This window comes from Pituophis catenifer, unplaced genomic scaffold (genome assembly GCF_029215685.1).
Source record: "Pituophis catenifer annectens isolate HBS135680 unplaced genomic scaffold, rPitCat1.0.hap2 SCAF_3, whole genome shotgun sequence".
In the NCBI taxonomy this organism is placed as follows: Eukaryota; Metazoa; Chordata; class Lepidosauria; order Squamata; family Colubridae; genus Pituophis; species Pituophis catenifer.
Window position 1 is genome coordinate 130,576 of NW_027256883.1, and position 21,452 is coordinate 152,027.

The following is a 21,452-nucleotide window of genomic DNA, read 5'->3' on the forward strand; positions in this document are numbered from 1 at the left end:
GAGAAACCACCACATACAAAAGAAAAAGAGAGAGAAAAAAATAAGACTTTCTGTCCAAATAAAAATAACTTCTGTATGAAATCCAAGAATTCTTTTATTAGGTCCCAAATAGTATTTACAGTTCTCTTTCAGAGTCACTGCATATTTTTTCTTATTCAATCTCAGGCTCCTGCCTCTGATAGTTCCCAGAAGAACACCTGAATAAACAATCCTGCAAACAGTTTTAATGTCCTTTTGATGTTCTCCCCACTATCTTATCTATGAATAGGCTCAGAGTCCTTGAATTGTAACACAATTGTTACTTTAAGCCAAAGAAAAAGAAACAAAATTTCCAGTCCACTAGATGGCAGTGTTACTTATTTTCTTCACTTTCCCCTGCTATATTCAATACGCAATAAAATAAAAATAGCCAAAGAGGAAAAAAATATATATAGAAAAATAGAATCAGAGAGAATTTATACTAAAAAGGCACTAAAAGTTTGAAGATTAAATAAGTAAATTGGAAATCTTCTGTCCAATCCAATCCAGTCCAGGTTAAAAAGCAAAAAGCGTATAGACATCCACAAATGCAAGTAAGTTGAAAGTAAAAAAAAACTACCTTAGACTCAAGTTTAATTCCGCCACTTAATTTTCTTCTGTCTTCGATTTGATATTTCTTTCAATCTCCAGGTGTTCTCTCATATAGACTATGTTAGAAAGTCTCTCATCAAGTCGACACACTTCCTTCCAATCTCTTCCGTTTCGGAGCTGTCCCAACTTCAGCAGCTACAATGGCTGCTGCCCCGCTGCCAGAAAAAGGGCTTCTCCTGGATCAACCAGGGACTTTACAGTGTCCCTGGGATCGACAGAATGTACCCTTCACTATCACCGTCTCAACGGGACAGTGAGGTCCAAAAAGAACCGTCCAGCAGCGGGGATATCAACGGTGATCCTGGAGCCCCAGGATCTTCTGTCATGCCGTCGCGACGTCAGCTCTTCCCCCTGAAAATATCTGTATCTTTGTTGTTGTTGATAGTTGCGAAGTCGTTTCCGACCCATCACAACCCCATGGACAATGTTCCTCCAGGCCTTCCTGTCCACTATCATCCTCTGGAGTCCATTTAAGCTCATGCCTACTGCTTCAGTAACTCCATCCAGCCACCTCGTTCTCTGCCGTCCCCTTCTTCTTTTGCCCTCAATCTTTCCCAGCATTAGACTCTTCTCCAGTGAGTCCTTCCTTCTCATTAGGTGGCCAAAGTATTTGAGTTTCAACTTCAGGATCTGGCCTTCTAAAGAGCAGTCAGGGTTGATCTCCTGTAGGACTGACCGGTTTGATCACCTTGCAGTCCAAGGGACTCGCAGGAGTCTTCTCCAGCACCATAGTTCAAAGACCTCAATTCTTTGGTGCTCAGCCTTTCTTATTATCCAACTTTCACAGCCATATATTGCAATTGGGAAAACCATAGCCTTGACTATACGCACTTTTATTGGCAGGGTGATGTCTCTGCTTTTTAGTATGCTATCTAGATCTGTATCTTAGGAGACTTTAATGCAATAGTTGGTACTAAACTTGATTATAAATGTAGTAAAAGAAACAAAAAAATGAGAAAAACTCTACCTAAGATACCTAAGACCTTTTTTAAAATGACAGAAGAACTATGTATACAGGATACGTGGAGAGAAATGAACCCAGGGAGAAACCAATACACATTTTATTCTAACAGACATCAATCCTGGTCTAGAGTAGATCTGATCTGATCTGGATGTTGCCTGAATTAAGAACAAGTGTAAAAGAGATATAAATAGAAACAAATCCATGGGCTGATCATAATCTGATAAAAATTAGTTGGAAGGGACAAAAGAGAAGAGTAAGATAGATATTGAATCAATCTATATTAAAAGAAAAAGAATTTTTACAGATGATGGAAAAAGAAATGGGATTTTTTTTTTAAAAAAGAATAGGAATGGAAAGACTTCATTAAAAAATGTATGGGATACAGCAAAAGCATATATGTGGGTATTAGCTATAACTTATATTGTGAAAAAAAAATAAGAGAAAGAAACAGTACCAAAAGAATCTAGAAGAAGAATATAAAAGATATGAAGCAGAGTTACAAAAAGAACCAGAAAAGGTGAAATTAAAAAGTTAAATGGAATTAATTAAACATGTTAAATATAATGGAAAAAAAAAGAATTGGCACAACAAATAAAAAAAGCAAAAAAAAAAATTTTTTAACGCTAACAAACCTGGAAGATTGTTAGCTTATAAACTGAAGAAGCAAAAGAGAAGAAATGGATAAGTAAGATGCAGGATGAGGAAGGTACATTACACCATCAAATGGAAAAGAAAAAATATATAATTCAGGAATTCTATAAGAAGTTATATGATCATGAAAAAATTCCTGAGAAAAAATAGTACAATACTTGGGAAAAGCTAATTTACCAAAAGTGCCAGAAACTGTGAAGAATATGTTGAATAAAAGAATAACAATGGCAGAATTAGTAGAGGTGATTAAAAGACAAAATAATAACAAAACACCAGGTCCAAATGGCCTACCAGCATAAAGTTATAAAGATATAAAAGACACATTGATCTTGTTAATGTTAGAAGTATACTACTCAAAAAAATAAAGGGAACACAAGCAGAAGACATCCGAGATCTGAATGAATGAAATAGCCTTATTAAATACTTTGTTCGTTACATACAGTAGTTTTGTGTTCCCTTTAGTGGTTTGAGCAGTGTATAAAGAACAAAGTATTTAATAAGGCTATTTAATTCATTCAGATCTCGGATATCTTCTGCTTGTGTTCCCTTTATTTTTTTGAGCAGTGTATATAATGAAGTTTTACTAGAAGCAAAGATGCCACATACTTGGATGGAAGCTAACATCACCTTAATTCCAAAAGAAGATTACCAAAATGGGTTTCTACCTAAAAGACAAATTTGAAACAATGTAAGAATAATTTTAGATACATCGGAGTATTATGAAGTACATTGTGAAAAACAACAGCATTGATCTTGTTAGATGCTCAAAAAGCGTTCGACAATATAAAGTGACAACTTATGGTGCAACAACTAAAATGTATGGACTTTGGAGAAAGATTTATAAACATGATTATGGCAGTTTTCATAAACCAGAGAGCAAAAGTGATTGTGAATGGAGATGTGACAGAAAATTTTCATAAAGAAAAAGGCATGAGACAAGGATGTCCACTATCCCCACTATTATTTATATTAACATTGGAAGTATTAACTAGAAATATTAGACAGGACCCAGAAATAAAAGGAATGGAAATAAAAAAAAGAAGAGTATAAACTACAAGCATTTGCAGATGATTTAGTTTTTATATTAGAAGAACCATTAGAAACTAGCACCAGAATGATAGGGAAAATTGAGGAGTATGGAGAAGTTGCAGGATTGAAAATAAATAAAGAAAAAAATAAAATAATAGTTAAAAACCTTACAGAAAAGCAGAGAAATGAATTGGCAAAAAAAGTAGACCTTCAGATACTAAAGAAAGTGAAATATTTAGGAATCTGTCTAACAGCAAGAAGTGTAACAAAGAGGATAACTATTTATTTATTAATGAGATTTATATGCCGCCCTATCTCCAGCCAGACTCAGGGCGGCTCACAACAGTTAAGAAACATCTAATAAAAAGTTAAAAATTAAATCCAAATCTCATAATTTAACAGTTAAAAGTACAATTAAGACTAACAAGTTAAAATTAAATTAGAATTAAAACCCCATCAAGGTGTTGGTTATCACCTTTAAAGCGCTCCATGGCATAGGGCCTAGCTATCTCCGAGACCGCCTGCTGCTACCAACGACCTCCCATCGACCCGTGCGCTCCCACAGAGAGGGCCTCCTCAGGGTGCCATCAGCCAAACAATGTAGGCTGGTGGCCCCCAGGGGGAGGGCCTTCTCTGTGGGGGCTCCCACCCTCTGGAATCAATTGCCCCCGGAGATAAGAAGAATCCATGACCTCAATGCCTTCCGTCGTTCCCTGAAAACCCATCTTTTTCAGCAAGCCGGGTTGGCTTAAGAAGAAATTTTTAAATTCTTTTAATTAGTCTGTGATTCTTAACTTTCGGGCCAAAATTTATATATATTTTTAAATGTTTTAATATTTGTATTCTATGTTTTTTATCTTGGCTGTACACCGCCCTGAGTCCTCAGGGAGAAGGGCGGTATATAAATTGGAAATTAAATTAAATTAAATTAAATTAATTAGTCCAGGCCAGCCAAACGAAACAGCCACATTTTCAGGTCATGGTGGAGGTCGGGGGCCACCCGGAGCTCCAGGGGCAGTTGATTCCAAAGGGTAGGTGCGCCCACAGACAAAGCCCTCCCCCTGGGGGTTGCCAGCCGACACTGTCTGGCCGACGGCACCCTGAGGAGGCCCTCTCTGTGGGAACGCACCGGGCGATGGGAAGCTGTTGCTGGCTGCAGATGGTCCACCAAATATCCTGGGCCTAAGCCATGTAGGGCCTTATAGGTAATCACCAGCACCTTGAATCTCACTCGGAGGGCAACCAGCAACCAATGCAAGTCGTGTAGGAGAGGTGTAACATGGGAGTGTCGGGATATTCCCATCACAACCCGCGCGGCCGCATTCTGCATCAGCTGAAGTCTCCGAGTGGTCTTCAAGGGCAGCCCCATGTAGAGGGCATTGCTGTAGTCAATACGGTAACCGTGCGTAGGGCATCTAGGTCCAAATAGGGGCTCAACAAAGGCAAACCTGGGCGAATAACTATACAAAGTTAATGCAACAAATTAAGTTGGACCTGGAGAAATGGAAGAACTTACAACTCTCAATGATAGGGAGAATAAAGCATTCCTCACATAGTGTCTTTGAAAATATTTGTGTGCCATATTCCTTTCCTACCATAAAAAGGAATGCCATCCTAATTGGAGATCATGTCCCTCCAATAATAGTAATCTTCCATGCCTCAAATTTATCCATTCTTTTACCCATGTAAGTACAGATGCCTATTAATATAGCTCCCAGTCCAGTAGCCCAAAGCCTCCATGTCCTTTACACTCCTGTAACATTTTCAATTTTATTCTTGCTTTTTTCCCTTGCCAAATATATTTCAAAGTAATTTTATTTATTTCTTCAAAATATACTTTCTCTAGTTTTATCAGTATTGTTGGAAATAGGAAAAGCAACTTCAGTAGTATATTCATTTTTATAGTAGCTATTTTTAGTATGGGAAAAAATTGAATCACAAAATTATATAAAAATACCAGTCTGGCTCTCTACAGTGGAAGGATTGATACATCCAAATGTTGTTAATATGGAAAAAATGTAACCTATAAAACATTTTAAATGAGAATGGGGAACTTAAGACAGGAATTACAAAACCTAGGGGTGGATTTAGCTTGGTGGCCACACCTGCAAAAAAGAGCCTTGATAGTACAGTGGTTTAGTGCACCCTGTCATTAACACAGCTGCCTGCAATTTCTGCTGGTTCGAATCTCTCCAAGGCTCAAGGTTGACTCAGCCTTCCATCCTTTCTAAGGTAGGTGAAATGAGGACCCAGTTTGTGGGGGCAATAAGCTGACTTTGTATAAAATATACAAAAGAATGAAGGCTATTGCTTAACGCATTGTAAGCCGCCCTGAGTCTCCAGAGAAGGGCGGCATATAAATCAAATTAAAAAAAAATTTTTTTTTGAGTTACGAGGAAGATGCAAAAACATGCTGTTTTTATAAAGAACCAACAATACTTGGCAAGGTGTTATTAGGGACAGATGAAAAATTGATAAGGAAAATATATAATTATTTACTGAATTTTAAAATGGAAGATGAACAAGTAAAAGAAACAATGATAGTATGGGCAAAAAACTTTGGCTATACGATGGAATTAGACAAATGGCAAAAACTTTGGGATAGAAGCTATAAACTGACAATGGCTACTGCATATAAAAAATATTTACAAAATGTTTTATAGGTGGCATTTGCCACCGGCTAGGTTAGCAAAAATATTTAACAACATGTCCGTCAAGTGTTGGAAATCAGACTCCAGGTACTTATTATCATATGGTGGATATGTGTGAAGGCAAGCAAATATTGGACAAAAATACATACATGGTTGGAGAAGATGATTAAGCAACACAGATTTTAAACCAGAAATAATGTTGTTAGGTATAATACCAGAAAATTATGACAAAGGGACTACAGTATATACTTAATGTTACATGTATTGGCAGCAGCGAGAACAATATTTGCACAATAGTGGAAAAATGAGAACACCCCATCAGATGAAAATATAATCCGGAAAATATTGGACTGTGCAGAGATAGAACATAGAATTCTTTATTGGCCAAGTGTGATTGGACACACAAGGAATTTGTCTTGGTGGATATGCTCTCAGTGTACATAAAAAGACAAGATACATTCGTCAAGAATCATAAGGTACAACACTTAATGATAGTCCATAGGGTACAAATAAGCAATCAAAACATACTAGGAAATAAACAATATCAATATAAATCGTAAGGATACAAACAACAAAGTTACATTCATACAGTCATAAATGGGAGGAGTGGGGTGATAGTAATGATGAGAAGACTAATAGTAATAGTAATACAGCCTTAGTGAATAGTTTGACAGTGTTGAGGGAATTATTTAGTTTAGCAGAGTGATGGCGTTTGGGAAAAAACTATTCTTATGTCTAGTTGTTCTGGTGTGCAGTCCTCTATAGTGTCGTTTTGAGGGTAGGAGTTGAAAGAGTTTATGTGCAGGATGTGAGGGGTCTAAATATTTTCATAACCCTCTTTTTGACTCATGCAGTATACAAGTCCTCAACGGAAGGCAGGTTGGTAGCCATTGTTTTTTCTGCAGTTCTAATTATCCTCTGAAGTCTGTGTCTGTCGTGTTGGGTTGCAGAACCTAACCAGTTATAGAGGTGCAGATGACAGACTCAATAATTCCTCTGTAGAACTGGATCAGCAGCTCCTTGGGCAGTTTGAGCTTCCAGAGTTGGCGCAGAAAGAACATTCTTTGTTGTGCTTTTTTGATGACATTTTTGATGTTGGGTGTCCATTTTAGGTCGTGAGATATGCTAGAACCTAGAAATTTGAAGATCTCTACTGTTGATACTGTGTTGTCTAGTATTGTAAGAGGTGGTAGTATGGGAGAGTGTCTCCTAAAGTCTACCACCATTTGTACGGTTTTGAGTGTGTTCAGTTCCAGATTGTTCCCGTCGCACCATGAGGATAGTTGTTCAACCTCCCATCCGTATGTGGATTCATTGTTGTCTCGAATGAGACCAATAGATAGATTGACATTGAAAATAAAAGATAAAGGAGACACGGAATACTACTTAATGTGGAATAGGTTTTATCAATGGTTAGAGATAAGATGTAGAAATTAGATGAAGAAAGAGTATTGTTAGAGTTAAGTAAAATATGAATGTTGTTTATAATTATATGTACCATATTTTTCAGAGTATAAGACGCACCTTTTTCCCCCATAAAAGAGGGTGAAAATTTGGATGCGTCTTATACACTGAATGTAGCCCCACCCAGCCTCTGAAATGGCTGAAAAAAGCTTCTTAAAGGAAGGTTTCAGAGGCTGGGAAAAAAAGCAAGGCGCAGAGCTCACAACCAACAAACTGTTCCTCTGGGAACAGCTGATTGGGGGTATTCTGGGAGGCCATCCACCAGCCAATCAGCTTTTTTCTTATTTTCCTCCCCAAAAACTAAGGTGCGTCTTATACTCCGGTGCATCTTATAGTCCGAAAAATACAATAAATCAATATATTTAATAGGAACAAAAATAAGCAAATATAATTATAAATATGATTAGAAATTATTTTGTTATGTTATTATTATTGTTATCAGTATATGTGTTATCTTTTTTGTTCTTTTTTCTCTTTCTTTTTTGTAAAATGGTATGCCCGGACATTACCCTGTATTCAAAATATTTATATATAAATTAAAAAAAACTTCACAGAAAAAAAAAGAAGTTGCTCTGGGGGCAGAATTCACCTCCTGGAGATCAGAGATTTTCCAGGTAGAACTCAAGAGGGTGGCTTTAAAGCCTCCTTTGGTACTACATCTCACCCAGTGCAGTTCACCTAGCAAGTGATGTGACTGGCACAACCCTCCCTCCTTCCTTCCTTCCTTCCTTCCTTCCTTCCTTCCTTCCTTCCTTCCTTCCTTTCTTTCTTTCTTTCTTTCTTTCTTTCTTTTTTTTTTCTTAGGGTGCCTTTAATCGGACTCCTTTGTACCGAGCAGCCTTCGGGGGACACTTGGCAGCGGTGGAGCTGCTTCTTCAGCACGGGGCTGACCCTCGACTCTATGCTGATGATGGCAACACACCAGAGCAGGTATGCCTAATCTTGTTGCCCTTAAGGAATTCCTCCTCCCACCTCCCCTCCGCTGTAGCCTTGGGGGTGAAGCTTCCTTGCATGAAAATGCCCCGTTAGCTGATTCTTTCCAGGTAAGCAGCGTTATGCCAAGCATAAAAAGTAGTAAGCCAGAGTAATGGAAAAGTGTTGGTGATCACCTTTAAAGCCCTGCATGGGTCCAGGTTACCCCAATGGGACGGGGCTACCCCACTCCTGCCGGCAGAGGAGGCATGCAGCAGAATTCTGGCCGACGGGCTCCAGCAGAAGAGCCTTCTCTTTCATGGTCCTGTCCCTTTGGAACATCTAGCTCCCCCCTCTCCCGGGTTGAGATCTGCCCCCACCCTCCTGACCTTTGTAGGAGCCTGAGGCTCTGCCAGTTGCCCTGTGGCCCCACTGAGGAAGCACCGCACTGGGGATAGTTGATGGATGAATAGCAGCATACCTATTGCACAGTGGGCAGAAGCTCTCAATACACCACCCACCACCAGCATTTACACATCCTCAAATTCCACGCCTTCAGTAAACCTTCTACCAAGTAAACAGATGTAGTGTTTGCTATAGAACTTGTTCTGTTGAAGTGTAATTTATATTGGGTCCCCTCTGATGGGGCTTTTTCTTTGGCTGGCCAACTCTTTGAAACCAGCTGCCTGGCCCCCTGTGAAGCCCCCTGTCTGTTTTGTGAAAGGAGAGCATATTGTTATCGCCAGCCTTCATGGTAGGTTGCTTATATATTCCTTGTTGCATTCTTAGGTTGGTTTTTATGATTTTTCTTTTATTTTCTAGAAACTAAAACCACATGAATTAAAAGTAAATTAAAAGCCTGAAAAAAATAGAAAGGCTTTTACCTGGTGCCAAAATTATTCCAGCCACCAGCTGAACCTCTCTGAGGAGGGGATTTTATACAGGTAGTCCTCAGGTTGCAACTCTTTAAAGGTACAAGGGGAGATTTATGGCAGCAGCTCTCTGGCCACCATCACAGCCTAACAGAATAGTTTTATTGAGACTATTGCACATCTTGCACATCTTGCAAAGTGGGGATGTATGGTACTGCGCCCAGTTGAATGAATGACCTCTCCCAGGCGTCTCACTGTAAAGGTTCAACAGGAGAAGGGAAAGACCAGAACCTTGAGACAGCCAACTCTGTAAGATAGGCCAGGGCGGGGGACAACAGTAACTAGATCTGGCCAGTCAAGAAGGAGAGCCACTCCTGAGCCCTCAAGGTGATCCAGAAGGATCACATGGTTGATGGTATCAAAAGCTGCTGAGATATCCAGGGGAGCACACACACACCCATGAGTCCTTCAAAGGTCATCCATCAGGGCAACTGATGCTATCTCAGTTCTCTAACCTGGCCTGAATCCCAACAGAAAAAGCAAATCTGCTTCATTTGAGCCTTTGAAAGCTGGGAGTTCAGCACCCTCTTTGCAACTCTCCCTAATTTAATTTAATTTAATTTCGAATTTATATACCGCCCTTCTCCCTGAGGACTCAGGGCGGTGTACAGCCAAGATAAAAAACATAGAATACAAATATTAAAACATTTAAAAATATATATAAAATTTGGCCCAAAAGATTAAAAATCACAGACTAATTAAAAGAATTTAAAAATTTTAAAAATTTCTTCTTAAGCCAACCCGGCTTGCTGAAAAAGATAGGTTTTCAGGGAACGACGGAAGGCATTGAGGTCCTGGATTCTTCTTTTTTTTTTTTTTTTATTGCAAAAGTTTTACAATTACATTTTCACCCCTTTTTTCACCCCCCCACCACCCTCCCCAAACTTCCCATCCTCCCTAACCCTCCCTAACCCTCCCCCCCCAGACTTCCCTATTACATACTCATAACTAATAACACTAATAAATAAACCTGAACCCATCCCTCCCCCTATATAATTTTTCCTCTTTGTCTCTTTACATTAAAATATTTCTAATACATTATTTTCAAATAAAAGCTATTTGATACTTTCTAGTTTGGTATTTGTTCTGAACATATTCTATCCACCTTTTCCATTCCCATTCATAAGTCTCTTGTGAACAATCTTTTAAATACGCTGAAATCTTCGCCATCTCTGCAAAACTGGCCATCTTCAAAGTCCATTCCTCGATAGTAGGCAAAGCTTCATTCTTCCAGTATTTACCTATCAACAATCTTGCTGCTGTTATCATATACAATATTAGTTTTATTTCACCCCGTGTAAAACCCTTAACTATACCCAATAAAAACAATTGTGGAGAAAATTGAATTTTTTTCTTCAAAACATTCTGCATGACCCACCAAATTTTTATCCAAAAAGCCTTAACTTTCCTACAGGTCCACCATACATGATAATACGTAGCATCCAAACATTCGCATCTCCAACATTTTGGCTGAACATTAGGGTACATACATGACAACTTTTTAGGATCTAAATGCCATCTATAAAACATTTTATAAAAATTTTCTCTCAGGTTTTGCGACTGTGTAAATTTAACATTCTGAACCCAAATTTTTTCCCAAGTTTCCAGCATCACTGGTTCTTCAAAATTCTGTGCCCACTTAATCATACAATCTTTAACTAATTCCGTTTCTGAATCTCTTTCTAACAAAACATTATAAAGCCTTTTAATATGCATTGGACCTTTCTCTCTTATATGTCTAACCAATTCTTCCTCATGCAACATAATACCAGTTTTTTGGTCCTCTTTCCATCTCATTTGTAATTGATTATATTGTAACCAGGTTAAATTAATCCCTTCGTCCAACAGTGTCTGCAATGTCTTCAGCTGCCATCTGCCCGCATCTGTAAAAAGAACCTCTTTATATAAAAACCCCCCGAGTGACATTATATTTGTATTCCACAAGGTATGACCAAGATCCAGCCCTAGCGGTATTTTATAATCCCATTTGAGTCGGTGCTTCTTCCAAACTTTCATCAGGGAGTCTCTAAGTATATGACTTTTAAATACTTTATCCACTTTATTTTCATAGAATAAGTAAGCATGCCATCCAAATTCAAGATCAAAACTTTCTGCATTCAATATTCCAGCCTTTTTATTTCCAAACCAGTCACTTGTTAAAGTTAAAGCTGCTGCATCATAATATAACTGTAGGTTTGGGAGTTTAAGGCCTCCTCTTTCTGGAACATTGCATAATTTTCAATTTCACTCTCGGCTTTTTCTCGTTCCAGACAAACTTATTCACACCAGACTGCCAGACTTTCAGTTGTTTATCACTTTTAAGCACCGGAATCATTTGGAACAAAAACAGAAATCTTGGCAAAATATTCATCTTAACTGCTGCTATTCTTCCAAGTAAAGACAGTTGCAGCTTTTTCCAAGTCTCCATGTCTTTCTGAACCTCTCGCCACAACACCTCATAATTATTTTGAAACAATTTCATATTTGATTCTGCAACCTGAATTCCAAGATATTTTACCTTAGGTACAATTTCAAAACCTGCCCTCCTTTCAAGCTCGTGTTTACGATCTTGTGTCATATTCTTAACTATCATTTTAGTCTTTTTTGAGTTCAGTTTAAAACCTGAAACTCTACCATAGTCTTGTATAATGTCGTTCATCAGGATTATTGATTCCATTGGTTGTGATAGGGTAACAACCAGATCATCTGCAAATGCCTTTATTCTATAATCCTCTTGCCTTATCACTATACCTTTCAAAATTTTTGAGTCCCGTATTGTATTTAGCAAGACTTCCAATGTTAATATAAATAAAAGTGGGGACAACGGACATCCCTGTCTTGTTCCTTTTTCAATTTTAAACTCTGTCGTCAAACTTCCATTAATAATAATCTGTGCTTTTTGCTCTTGATAAATTGCTGAGATCGACTGTATAAATTGGTCCCCAAAGCCCATCTTTTTTAAAGTCTTTAGTAGAAAGTTCCAATCCACTCTATCAAAGGCTTTCTCCGCATCCAAAAAAACCAGCACTGCAGAAATCTGTTTATTCTTATCAAGATATTCCAATAAGTCTATTACTTGCCTTACATTATCCTTCATATATCTGCCCTCAATAAATCCCGCTTGGTCCTCATGAATTACTTTTTGGATTACTGGCATCAACCTGTTGGCTAATACCTTCGCATAAATTTTATAGTCTGTGTTCAAAAGAGATATTGGTCTGTAGTTCTCTGGTTTTTTAGGACCAACTTGTTCCTTTGGTATCAGAGATATATAAGCAGTTGTCCAAGATGGGGGTATTTTACCCCCTTGTTGAATATTGCAAAATAAATCTCTAAGTTGTTCCACCATTTCAGCTTGTAAAGTTTTGTAATACACTGCAGTCAAACCATCCGTGCCAGGAGCTTTGGCTGTTTTTAGCTGCTTAATTGCTGCTATTATCTCCTCCTCTGTTATAGGATAATTCATTCTTTCCTTTTGTTGATCAGTAATTTTTGTAACTCTCTTATCCTTTAAATATTTTTCTATAAGTCCATTCTGCACCTCTTCTTTGGCATATAATTTAGTATAATAATCCACAAAAGCTTCTTTAATTAATTTTTGTTGAAAAATTTCTTTCCCTCCAATGTTAATACTATCAATAGTCCGTATACTTTGTTTTTTCCTCAGTGTGTAAGCCAACCATCTGCCCGGTTTATTGGCATTGCAAAATGTATTATGCTTCGCGTATTGTAAACTTGTTGCAACTTGTTCCGCCATAAGCATTTGAAATTGGTCTTTCAAAAGTTTTATAGCACTTCGTATTCTTTCATCTGTTGGGTTTTTAATAAGTAATTGTTCCTTATTCTTTATTTCCATTTCCAACTCAGATCTTTTCTTTTGTCGGAACAGTCTATGTTTAGAGTTCATGTAGATAAGTACCCCTCTCATATAAGCTTTACTAGCGTCCCAAACAATTTCAATTGGGGTACCTTTATTCAAATTTATCTCAAAAAATTCTTTCAAATGCTTTTTAAGTTCTATTGTATTTTTTTCATATCTAAACAAATTCTCATTTAATCTCCAAGAACGTCTCTCAACCTTATCCATCTCAATTTCTATCCATACAGGGCTATGGTCAGTCAAAGTTCTTGGAAAAATCTTTGTTCTTTTTGTCTTAATAAGTAGATCATTTGACAACAGGATAAAATCAATCCTAGAAAAGGATCTATGTCTATCGGAAAAGAAAGTGTAATCCAATTCATTTGGATTATGTATTCTCCAAACATCTTTTAGTTCCATATCTTCTTTCAAATCAAAAAAAGTCTGCGGTAGTCTAATTCTAGACTTTGCCAAGCTCTTTTTGTCTAATTTAGAGTCAATTACTCCATTCCAATCTCCCATAAATAAAATAGATCTATAGTCCCATTGCACTATTTTAGTATGTAACATCTTGTAAAAACAATCCTGTTGTTGGTTGGGAGCATAAATTCCAATCAAAAGAATTTGACCATTTGCTGTAAGCAATTCAATTGCTACAAACCTACCATCTTGATCTACTTCTATAACTTTTGCTGTTAATTTTTTATTTACATAAATAACCACACCATTCTTTTTCTGCGAAGTTGAAGATATATAATGTACTCCTAATTTTGAATTTATCAGATATTTCTGATCTTGAGTTGTAATATGCGTTTCTTGTAAACATATTATATCATTATTAAATTGTTTCAAATATGTAAATAGTTTCTTCCTTTTCTGTGCTGAATTCAACCCATTAACATTCCAAGATAAACACTTAAGGGTCATCGGCCTGTTTCTGGAGCGCAGAGCAAAATATTTGAAGTTCATCCAAGAGCTTCGATCTTGCTCCTCCCATAGCTCCACTCTCTTGTGGGGTACTCTTTGCTGCCTTCTTGTCTTGTCTTTCCTGTTGTTGTTGTTGCTTTTGTTTAAGTAATTTGGATTGAGCTCTAGTTATACGTTGATCTTTAACTTCAGTCAACTGAATCAAATCCAAAATTGGAGAAGAATCCAGCAAGGGCTCACTCAGAAAACCTCCTTCTGCACCTTGCACATTTTCTAATTCCTGCTTAGGCTGTTCTTCCAATTGCCTCTCTTCACTCTCCTTAATCTCCAAAACTGTAGATGTACGTGGAGATGGTGTTCTTTCCTTAAGAATAGTACTATAAAAATGTTGTGCCTTCTCCACAGTATTCAATCGATATCCTTCTCCCTTATATCTAAAAATTATCCCAGCTGGCGCATCCCACCGGAAGGGTATCTGTAAGTCTTTCAATTCCTTAACAAGAAAACCAAATTCTTTTCTAGCTTTCAGCATTTTAGGAGGTAATTCTTTAAAAATTACAAGTCGTGAGCCCCCCACTTGTACAGAGGTGTGAAAAGATTTTTGGAGGATTTCATTTCTAATTTCTCTCTCAGTAAAATATATGACCACATCTCTAGGCAGTTGTCTTTGTCTGGCCACCCAAGAGTTCACTCTGTAAATTTTATCTATTTTGTGAAATACCAGATCAGGGTTAACTTGTAAGATCTTAGCCAGGGCTTCAGAGCAAACTTGTCTCAAGTCCTGTCTCTCCTCCTCTCGAATTCCCCGAAGCCGTATGGCAAATTCCATCGCCCGGAATTGTATCATGACAATCTCATCTTCAATTCTCTGCATTTTATTATCAGCTTCTTCAATTTTATAGTCATTATCTTTCATCCTAACATTAACTTCTAATTTGAGTTCTTCAACTTTAAAATCAACTTTCCCAATAAAATTTGCCAGGCCAGACGCCACTTCTGATATTTTTTTGGTCACCATATTTTGATTCTGCTTCACCATATCTTTAACTTCATTAATTTCCTGCAGAAATTCCTCATGTGATTTTTGAAGTTTATGATCTATTTCCTGTTGAGATTCTTGAAATTTTTCATCCAAAGTTTTAGAAATAAAGTCTTTTAAATCTCCCACATCAATTTCTTTTTTCTGAGTTTGTAACTGTTGAGCAGGGGGAAGTTGCGTTTGATGTTTATGTGTGGGGGATCCCCCCCCTGATGCCTTCCCTTCCTGCTTCTTTGAAGCCATTGTGCCACGTAAGCTAATTTTTCTAAAGAGGGAAGTTCTTTTTCCTTTCCCTCTTCCACAAAAGCTTCTAAAAAAGTCCCCCAGATTTAATCAAGTGAAGCTGAAGTAAAACAAAGTCAAAATTTAGAAAAAGAAATTTTTTCTTTAGATAGAGCAACTTTGTAGCAGCTTTATAACTTTGTAACAAAGCAGGAAGGCTTCACAAATCCACTTTCATTAGCTCGTTAACTCAAATGCTGGGCGCCATTTTTTTTCAAGTCACTTTCACTCACTCACTTTCTCTTTTAAATTAGAAAGTCAACAAAGCACTGATACTTGCAGTTTTCAAGTTTCTGGATTCAAGTTGATATTTCCGTTGTTTGTTAAAATTAGTTCCTTTCGCTTTAAGAGTTTGCTGCTGCCGGCTTGTTCTGCTAATTAGCAGAAACGTCCCACGCCGCCCGGAGTTTCAGCAGGTTGGAAGGGAGCCACACCTGTTTCCTCCCCAGAAACAGTTCCCTGGGGGGTTACAGGGGCTCAACCTGTACCCTGCTATCTCTTCTCCTTCAATCTTCAAGATTTTGGAGTTTTCGAGCCGCTCCTCGATCGCGGGGCGGCTCTACAGGCGGCGGGGCTGGCGGTCTTTAAAGAAACACCGCCGTCGCCGAGGCTCGCAAACCGGAAGTCGTCCTGGATTCTTCTTATCTCCGGGGGCAACTGATTCCAGAGGGTGGGAGCCCCCACAGAGAAAGCCCTCCCCCTGGGGGCCACCAGCCTACATTGTTTGGCTGATGGCACCCTGAGGAGGCCCTCTCTGTGGGAGCGCACGGGTCGATGGGAGGTCATCGGTAGCAGCAGGCGGTCTCGGAGATAGCTAGGCCCTATGCCATGGAGCGCTTTAAAGGTGATAACCAACACCTTGAAGCGCACCCGGAAGACCACCGGGAGCCAGTGCAGCTCGCGCAGGAGTGGTGTTACATGGGAGCGCCATGTTGCTCCCATCACTACCCGCGCTGCTGCATTCTGGACCAGCTGGAGCCTCCGGGTGCTCTTCAAGGGGAGCCCCATGTAGAGAGCGTTACAGTAGTCAAGGCGAGAGGTGACGAGGGCGTGAGTGACTGTGCACAGGGAATCCCGATCAAGAAAGGGCCGCAACTGGCGAATCAGGCGAACCTGATAAAAGGTCCCCCTGGTAACAGCCGTCAGATGTTCCTCCAAAGACAGCTGCCTATCCAGGAGGACTCCCAGATTGCGAGCCCTTTCAGTGGGGGCCAAAGACTCGCCCCCAATAGTCAGTGATGGAGTCAACTGACTATATCGGGATGCCGGGAGCCACAGCCACTCAGTCTTGGAAGGGTTGAGCCTGAGCCTGTTCCTCCCCATCCAGATCCGCACAGCCTCCAGGCACTGGGACATCACTTCAAGGGCATCGTTGGGGTGGCCTGGGGTGGAGATGTACAGCTGGGTGTCATCAGCGTACTGGTGGTATCTCACCCCAAAGCCACGGATGATCTCGCCCAGTGGCTTCACATAAATGTTGAACAGAAGGGGCGAGAGGACCGATCCCTGCGGCACTCCACAAATGAGAGGCCTCGAGGTCGACCTCTGCCCCCCTGCCAACACAAACTGCGACCGGTCGGAGAGAAAGGAGGAGAACCACCGTAACACGGTGCCTCCCACCCCCAACTCTTCCAGCCGGTGCAGCATGATACCATGGTCGATGGTATCAAAAGCCGCTGAGAGATCTAATAGGACCAGAACAGAGGAATAACCCCTGTCCCGAGCCCTCCAGAGATCATCAACCAACGCGACCAATGCCGTTTCCGTGCTGTGCCCAGACCTGAAACCCGACTGGAACGGATCCAGATAGGATGTTTCCTCCAGGAATTGTGGAAACTGTTGCGCGACCACACTCTCAACAACCTTCGCAATGAAGCGAAGGTTGGAGACAGGACGATAGTTAGCCAATATTGCTGGATCCAGGGACGGCTTCTTGAGGAGAGGCCTCACCACCGCCTCTTTCAGGGCAGCGGGGAAGTGACCCTCACTCAAGGAAGCATTAATGTCGCCCTGGAGCCAGCCTCGTGTAACCTCCCGGGAAGCCAGTACCAACCAGGAGGGACACGGGTCCAGTAAACATGTGGCCGCACTAAGTCTCCCCAAAATCCTGTCCACATCATCGGGAGTCACAGCATCAAACTCCTCCCAGATAACATTCTCAAGACTGTTCCTCGTCACCCTGCCCTGATCTACCCAGTCAGAGTCCAAATCCCCCCGGATCTGAGCGATTTTGTCATACAGGTATTGTCCGAAATCCTCCGCCCTGCCTTCTAAGGGATCCTCCCGCACTCCCAGATGGAGCAGGGCGCGGGTCACCCTAAACAGGGCGGCCGGACGATTCCCTGATGACGCAATAGAGGCGGAAAAGTAATTAGACTTTGCCGTCTTTATCGCCACTAGGTAGGCCTTAATATGCGACCTTACCAGTGTTCGATCAGATTCAGCGAGACTGGCCCTCCAACCGCTCTCCAGGCGTCTTTTCCGGCGCTTCATTTCCCTCAGCTCCTCAGTAAACCAAGGAGCCACCCGGGATCGGCATCGGGTCAGAGGCCGCAAAGGCACAACTCGGTCCAAGGCCCCACCAGCCGCCCGATCCCAGGCGGCTACCAGGTCCTCGGCCGAGTCATGTGCTAGATCCTCAGGAAATGGCCCAAGCTCCGTCTGGAACCTATCAGGATCCATCAGGCGCCTGGGGCGGATCCATCTAATTGGGTCCGCCTCCCTGCGGCGAGGGGTCGCGGTTCGAAGATCTAGGCGAAGGAGTGAGTGGTCAGTCCATGACAAGGGTTCCATTTCTATATCCCCTATAACAAGACCACTCAACCACTGGCCAGAGACAAAAATCAGATCCAGAGTGTGACCTCCCCTGTGAGTAGGGCCATGAACTAACTGGGTCAGGTCCATGGCCGTCATGGAAGCCATGAACTCCCGAGCCACCTCAGACGTTTCACCGACAGATGGCAAGTTGAAATCACCCATGACTAAAAGCCTGGGTGTATCTACTGCCACCGTGGCTATCACGGTGTGCAGCTTGATTAGGTCTGAGGATGGCCTTTCAAGAAGGGAGGATAGCACTGCTTCCTTTAAGGCAGGTGGAACCAACACCAACCCCTCCTGCAAAAAGTCATTAAATGAGACTCAACCACATGCCACCTCCCAGGGAGCCTTGGCCAGCCAGGAAGGACCCTGGGTGCAGTAGATAGGTGGTCGAACTCCTGGAGTAGACTAGGATTCTGCCCACTTCCTCAGGACTGATCAGCCCAGACTCCTGCGGATGAGATGAGGGGTTTAAGCCCCGCAGCATCTCCCTAGGGCCTGCCCAGCTGGAGTGAGGCCGAATTACTTCCTTGCGTAATCCTGTAAATAATAGTCCCTGAAGGCTTTCCCCAGGTCCATGCTTACCCAGAAGGAAACTGGTCACCTGAAACAGAGTCGCTGGCTGTTATCCATTGATGCAATAAGAGCAGAGCAATAAATCTTCCTGGCCACTGTTGCTGCCACAAGGCAAGTCCTAACAAAGACTTTTGCCTGTGTTCGGTCAGCTTCACTTCTGCGGTGTGTCCGGGTCTGGTCAGTTGGATCAGGTCCTTGTTTCCCATGGTGGCTGTGAACTCCTGACCTACCTTTCACTGCAAGCTCAAAGAAGGCAGATGAAAGTCCCCAAGGCCACTTCCTTGGGCAAAGGACTGAATTATATGTGCCCCATATGGGTGAGTGGGTGGGTAGGAGACTGCCCAAAGGCTGTGCTTGACAGTGCCAAGCCTTGTGCATAGTAAAGGTCCTCTGCTCCCCAGAAGGAATAGCCCCAGTCATCCTTAGTGGTCAAGAATATTAATCTTGCTTGTGAACGTCTCAGGATGTGGCCTTCTCCTATTCCTCTCAAGGTTGCTTCTCTGGACAGTGTGGTGGCTATCCTGAGTGCCTGGGATGTCACTCTGACAGACACCATGCTCCAAAAGATGGAGGCTGAGCAGCAGCGGAGAGTCCAGCAGAAGCAGAGGCACAAGGAAGCTGAAGTGCGCCAGTAAGTGCCTTCTTCCCCTCCCTGCCCCCCTGCCCCCGCTGCAGCACTTGCATGGGACCAGCATCTGGGGGCTCTTCGGGATGACCTCATGGAGCAGGTCTGTGTCTCCCATGACTAGCCACTGCTGCCGTTGCCTGCGAGGCTCAGGTCCCCCTCCAGAATTGCTCTGCAATTGGCCTGGTGGAGCAGGGGAGCTGTTCTGAGGCCCAAGCAATGCAGGGAGGACAGAAGGGCATCAGCTCCCCCCCAGGCCAAATCCCTCAGGGACCTAAAGAAGCTGTCTTTAGATGGGTGTGGCTGGGGGGGGATTTTAGCCCTGGTCCCTCCCGAGAGCCTTTAGCAGCTTTGACACCCCAGCCCCCATGGCCTGATGAAGCAGGGTCTCTTGCCTCCTCTTCCTCCAGCTTCAAATTGAATCCGTTGAACTGTGCTCTGTACACTACGAATGTCAATTGTGTATGACTGTCTTTCACTGAGAAGTGACTGAACCAATCCCTGAGAAAGGATTGGTGACAGAGTCCCCTGATCCTAACTTTAGAAGAGGTGCAGAAGGATCCTGAGCTACAGCATTCTCCTGGGCCATTCCTGTGAAATGGGGCCCTAGGAAGGGATGGCCTTGGAACATTGCACCCACTCAAAAAGCTTGGCAGCCATGCCTTAGTCTCTTGGCAGCTAGAGGAAACCCCTGGGGTGGGGTGGTCACTCAGCAGATTGTCCTGCACATCCGACTCTGGAGAAGTTGGGTACAACGTCTGCTATGAAGGTGTGATGGAGAGCCACTAAGGGACAAGGGCTTCTTGCATTCAGGAACTGGGTTGTTTGTTTGTTTTATTTGATTTGTATACCGCCCTACTCCCGAAGGGTTTTTATTTATTTATTTATTAATTTAATTTGTATACCGCCCATTCTCCCAGAAGGGACTCAGGGCGGTGAACAGCCAAAATTAAAAAACATACAAATGCAAAAGTTAAGATAATTAAAAGAATTAAATCATTGGCTACCCAAATTTAAAACCCCAAATCCATAAAATTTAAAATCCCAATTAAAAAAACCATTTAGGCTAGGCCGGCTTGATGAAATAAAAACATCTTCAGGGCTTTACGGAAGGTCCGGAGGTCCGGGATCAATCGTATTCCAGGAGGCAGCTCATTCCACAGGGCGGGTGCCCCCACAGAGAAGGCTCGCCCCCTGGGGGCCGCCAGCCGACATTGCCTGACCGACGGCACCCCGAGGAGGCCCTCTCTGTGAGAGCGTATTGGCCGGTGGGAGGTTATCGGTAGCAGCAGGCGGTCTCGCAAATACCCTGGCCCTAAGCCATGGAGCGCTTTAAAGATGAGAACCAACACCTTAAAGCGCACCCGGAAGACCACCGGGAGCCAATGCAGCTCGCGCAGGAGAGGTGTTACGTGGGAGCGCCACGTCGCTCCCATAATCACCCGCGCGGCCGCATTCTGCACCAGCTGGAGCCTCCGGGTGCTCCTCAGGGGGAGCCCCATGTAGAGAGCGTTACAGTAGTCCAGACGTGACGTAACCAAGGCATGAGTGACTGTGCACAAGGAGTCCCGATCCAGAAAGGGGCGCAACTGGCGTATCAGGCGAACCTGATAAAAAGCCCCCCTGGCCACGGCCGTCATATGCTCTTCTAAAGACAGCCGTGTGTCCAGGAGGACGCCCAAGTTGCGAGCCCCCTCTGTGGGGGTCAGTGACTCGCCCCCAATAGCCAGAGATGGCACCAGCTGGCTATACCGGGACGCCGGCATCCACAGCCACTCGGTTGCAAGAAAGCTCCACTGCTTGGGAGGGTCTCTCTGGTCATCCATTCCTCAAGGGAAGCTCACACACCCCTCTCCTGGAGCAATGTTTTTTTGGGGGGGCTGGTGCTGTTGGTGTGCAGCTGGTGCCGGACACAGCAGCCGCTTGCTCAGGATAGCTGCCTGCAAAGCTGCCCTTGGCTGGTAGTTAGAATTGAGTTATGCTGGGCAGGCCCCAGGATGGCTTCCCGCTTGGAGCCCTGGCTGGTCACTGAGAATAGACCAATGCTGGCTTTTCTCTGGGCTCTCCAACAGTCTGGAGTCTCCTCCCATGCTC

The 21,452-nt window shown here is 42.4% G+C and overlaps 1 protein-coding gene across 1 annotated transcript in view; it reads left to right on the forward strand.

Moving 5' to 3' along the window:
* Positions 1 to 21,452, forward strand: part of IQANK1 (IQ motif and ankyrin repeat containing 1) — a 67,159-nt gene that overhangs the window by 41,306 nt on the left and 4,401 nt on the right. The window contains exons 6-7 of the mRNA XM_070941929.1: positions 8,194 to 8,319; positions 19,225 to 19,364. Coding sequence (XP_070798030.1) covers positions 8,194 to 8,319; positions 19,225 to 19,364 — 266 coding nt within the window. The remainder of the gene's footprint in view (positions 1 to 8,193; positions 8,320 to 19,224; positions 19,365 to 21,452) is intronic.